The sequence below is a fragment of the Echinops telfairi genome, unplaced genomic scaffold, assembly GCF_000313985.2.
Source record: "Echinops telfairi isolate 266 unplaced genomic scaffold, ASM31398v2 ScPeMD7_18;HRSCAF=68, whole genome shotgun sequence".
In the NCBI taxonomy this organism is placed as follows: domain Eukaryota; kingdom Metazoa; phylum Chordata; class Mammalia; order Afrosoricida; family Tenrecidae; genus Echinops; species Echinops telfairi.
This window is the reverse complement of record NW_022103915.1, coordinates 86,626,446-86,629,579: the sequence shown is the minus strand read 5'-3', so window position 1 is coordinate 86,629,579 and position 3,134 is coordinate 86,626,446. Positions and strand designations below refer to the sequence as shown.

At 58.2% G+C, this 3,134-nt stretch overlaps 1 protein-coding gene across 1 annotated transcript; it reads left to right on the top strand.

Moving 5' to 3' along the window:
- The first annotated feature begins 33 nt into the window (after positions 1–33).
- TMEM253 (transmembrane protein 253) lies at positions 34–2,337 on the top strand. Its single transcript, XM_004698886.2, has 7 exons — positions 34–340; positions 462–605; positions 975–1,085; positions 1,179–1,235; positions 1,528–1,638; positions 1,733–1,879; positions 2,200–2,337. The coding sequence occupies exons 2-7, from the start codon at positions 498–500 to the stop codon at positions 2,269–2,271; spliced, it is 606 nt and encodes a 201-aa protein (XP_004698943.1). The 5' UTR covers positions 34–340; positions 462–497; the 3' UTR covers positions 2,272–2,337.
- The last annotated feature ends 797 nt before the right edge of the window (positions 2,338–3,134 follow it).

Here is a 3,134-nt window from a genome sequence, read left to right as displayed (position 1 = left end):
ATAGAAATCGGAGGGAATTGGGGCCCAGGGGGAGGAGGTTCATGGGAATGAAGCAAGTGACCAGAGAAGGAACTCAAGAGTGAAGAGAGATGGGGGCAACAGGAAATGGGAAAAGAAGGCGGGGCTGGGTATCCTGTGGAGTGAACTGAGGCTGGCATCTACCCAGGGCCACTCCTTGGATCCTTAAGCCCTCAGAAGGACCTTTGTCCCACCACACCCTCGCCCTGACAGTCCTGTCTGTGCCTGAGGAAATGTGTCATATGCTCTGACCAGGCCCCTCTGGGAGCCCCAGGCCCCTGCTGGGTCCCATCATCCCTACAGAGAAGCTACTTCATACTAGGTAGGTGTAAGTACCTGGAACTCAAGTCCCTCCGTGCTGAAGGCTGGGAGGGGGCAGCTGAAAAGAGATGTTGCTGCGTGTCCTGCTTCCTGATAGACAAGCCCCATAATGCTTTTCCAAGCCCAGGAAGCACCCAGTTCCAGTAGTCAGAGGAGCCATGGAGGAGAGAACTGGTCAGCAGAAGCAGGAGAGGCCCAGCGTTCGTCTGGAAAAGTTACAGCGCTGGGCGAGGCAGCAGCAGAGTGGACACCTCTTGGTGCTGGCGGTGAGGCTAGGCTGCCCCACCCCAGGCTTCCACATGCCCACTTGTATTCCAGGTCATTTCCACCCACCCTTAGGAAGAACCTCCTATGTGCCACAAACTATGCTAGGCTCGAGGGGAAGGAGGGAGGAGGAAACCCAGAGATGGGAAAGGCAAGACCCTTACTTTCCAGTGGGCAAAGATACAGGTAAGTAATGAAGATAGGACATGAGGAAGAAAACTTAAGTTATACACTCTTCCTTCACTCCCTTGGTTGAATACCCTCCTGCATCATGTATTCCTCCCAATTCCTGATGGATGAAGAAGGAAGGCTTGTGAGGAGGGAAGGGACTCTGAAGGTCTTCCCTCACCTGTCCTGTCCCTGGCCCCCAGGTGAGCCAGCTATGGCTAGCAATTGCTGTGGCGCCCTTTACTGTCTCAGTCGCCTGCCTGAACTCTGCTTGTCACATGGCCACAGCACTGCCCCTTGGGCCTGCAGCCTCGGTGAGACCATCTCAAGGGAGCATGGAAGGAGGTCGGGATGGGGGCACTCCCTAATGGGGCCGGAACTCAACCCTCCCCCTTCTCACCATTCAGGGTCTCCTCACTGGGGCTGTCACCCTTGAGCTGCGCAGAGCTCCCCGCCTCTGGAAGGTGAGAAGGGAAGAGCACAGCAGTTCTTTCCCCCACACAAAGAACACACACACACCCTCAGTCCAGGGAGCAACTGGCTCCCTGGGGGTTGACTAATTCTGTCACCTGTGCTGTCCCAGATGGCTCTAAAGGCCTGAGGGGGGAAAGCAAGGAAGTTAGAAGGCCCGCTGACCCTGTTTGGAGGTAGAGATGGAGGCATTGAGTTTTGACTTCAACTGGCTGAGCCAGTAGGGCGAGGGACTGGGAAGTGAGTTCCCCGAGGCTGCACCAGGCTGAGCTGGCTCACTGGCAGGTTCGGGCCATGATGACCTGCAATACCTTCAGCTTGATCCTGGGCTTCGTGGTGGTGGTGGTCGAGGTGATGAAGACAGCTTTGGCGCCCACCCCAGCTGACCCCTCCCAGGTATGGGTGAATAAAGAAGGTGGGAGGAAGGGGTGGAGCAGAGAGGGCTGAGGGGAGGGTCTTCTGCACTATCCTCAGACCTATCTACTTGCAGTTGCCTGGCTTGCTGGTTTTGGAGCTCAGCATGGAAGCCTTCACCCTAGGAGGAGTGTTGGCTTCAGCATACGCCCTATTCCTATTGAGTCAGAGGAAGCCAGGGTGCTGCCGGAGCCAGAGTCTGCACTACCAGGAGCTGCAGGAGGTACTGCTGCAGGGGAGCCACCGGCTGGGAGGCAGGCACAGGAGTGGCTGTCAGTTCATTTCTTTCACTGGCTCTCAGTGAGACTTGAGGGGAATCAGTGGGCAGATGGGACATATAGGGTCCCTAGGTGGAAAGTGACCAGGGCTCTGGGTTAGAGAGAACTGGGCTGGCCCAAGAACATCAGGAAGTTGCAAACGTTTAGAAAGAGCAGTAGGAACACAAGCAACATGAGAAAATGGAAAGGTGGGGAGTTGCTTCTGTCTGGGGTTTCTCCTGGCTTATCCCTAGTTTGCTTCCCCGAGTCTCCGTCCGGTTTTCAGGGCCTCTCTGCGTTGGAGGAGGAAGCTCCCGTTCTGGAGAATGGTCCCACGATGGCTAGTCCAGCAAACTGAACCAATAAATAAGTGACCCAGCCACGAAGGGACAACTCAGGCGATGCGCCCCTTTTGCTCCCCTTTTGCCCTGAGGGAGTGCTCCCCAAACCCTCCCGAGCCCCATCCGGCCGAGGGCAGAAGCTTGATGGGCTCTAGAGACCTACATTGTGCCCGATCCAGTATCTTTCTACTCAGGGCAAGCCCTTCTCTCTCTTCACTCTAGAAGTTAGCCCTGGTCCAGTCTTCCCCACCTCGCAGCCTGGCAACCCTACCCACCTGCAGGGCGCCAACCTTCAGTGATAGCCACTTCTTTCCTTCCATTTTCACCCTCCTTCCCCACCCCACCCCCTGTACAGCTTCACACCTGCCCCATCGCATTATGCGCTTCCGTCCACCTCTCACAGTCCCATTCACTCCAAGCCCCGGCTCTGCGCACGCCAGCTCTCGGAATTCAACTCCTGGGGGCTTCAGTTGTCCCTTCCATCCGGTTCCTCGTTGACTCCTGCGGAGACTACAAGTCCCAGGATGCCCCGCTGCCCCGTGACCTGCTGGGAAGAGAAAAGGCCTGTCCCTTCGCGGAGGGGGCGCTGTGTGTCGGCTGAGTGACGCGAGGCTCTGGAAGTCGGGGCCTAGCCGAGAATCTCCCCGGGCGCGACCATTGGCCCCGTGTGCGGGGAGGAACCGGGCGGGTCACCCTGCGCGGGGGCGCCTCTGCCCCGACCACCGTAGCCCACGACTAAGGCTGGACCCGCAGCGCTCCCGCGGGCAGCTGTGAAGACGGGCGGGGGTGGGGCGGCCGCCCTCGGCGGAGCTGGCGGTTCCCAATTTCTGTCACCGGGGCCCCTCGCGCTGGTGCCCAGGTCCAAAGTCCTGAGACTTGG

What these genes read in the sequence shown, in the direction of transcription:
- TMEM253 (XM_004698886.2), top strand. Translation starts at nt 498, where the DNA reads ATGGAGGAGAGAACTGGTCAGCAGAAGCAGGAGAGGCCCAGCGTTCGT. An exon ending in CCCTTGGGCCTGCAGCCTCG is followed by an intron (nt 1,086 to 1,178) that starts GTGAGACCATCT and finishes CTCACCATTCAG; the next exon opens with GGTCTCCTCACTGGGGCTGT. An exon ending in ACTACCAGGAGCTGCAGGAG is followed by an intron (nt 1,880 to 2,199) that starts GTACTGCTGCAG and finishes TCCGGTTTTCAG; the next exon opens with GGCCTCTCTGCGTTGGAGGA.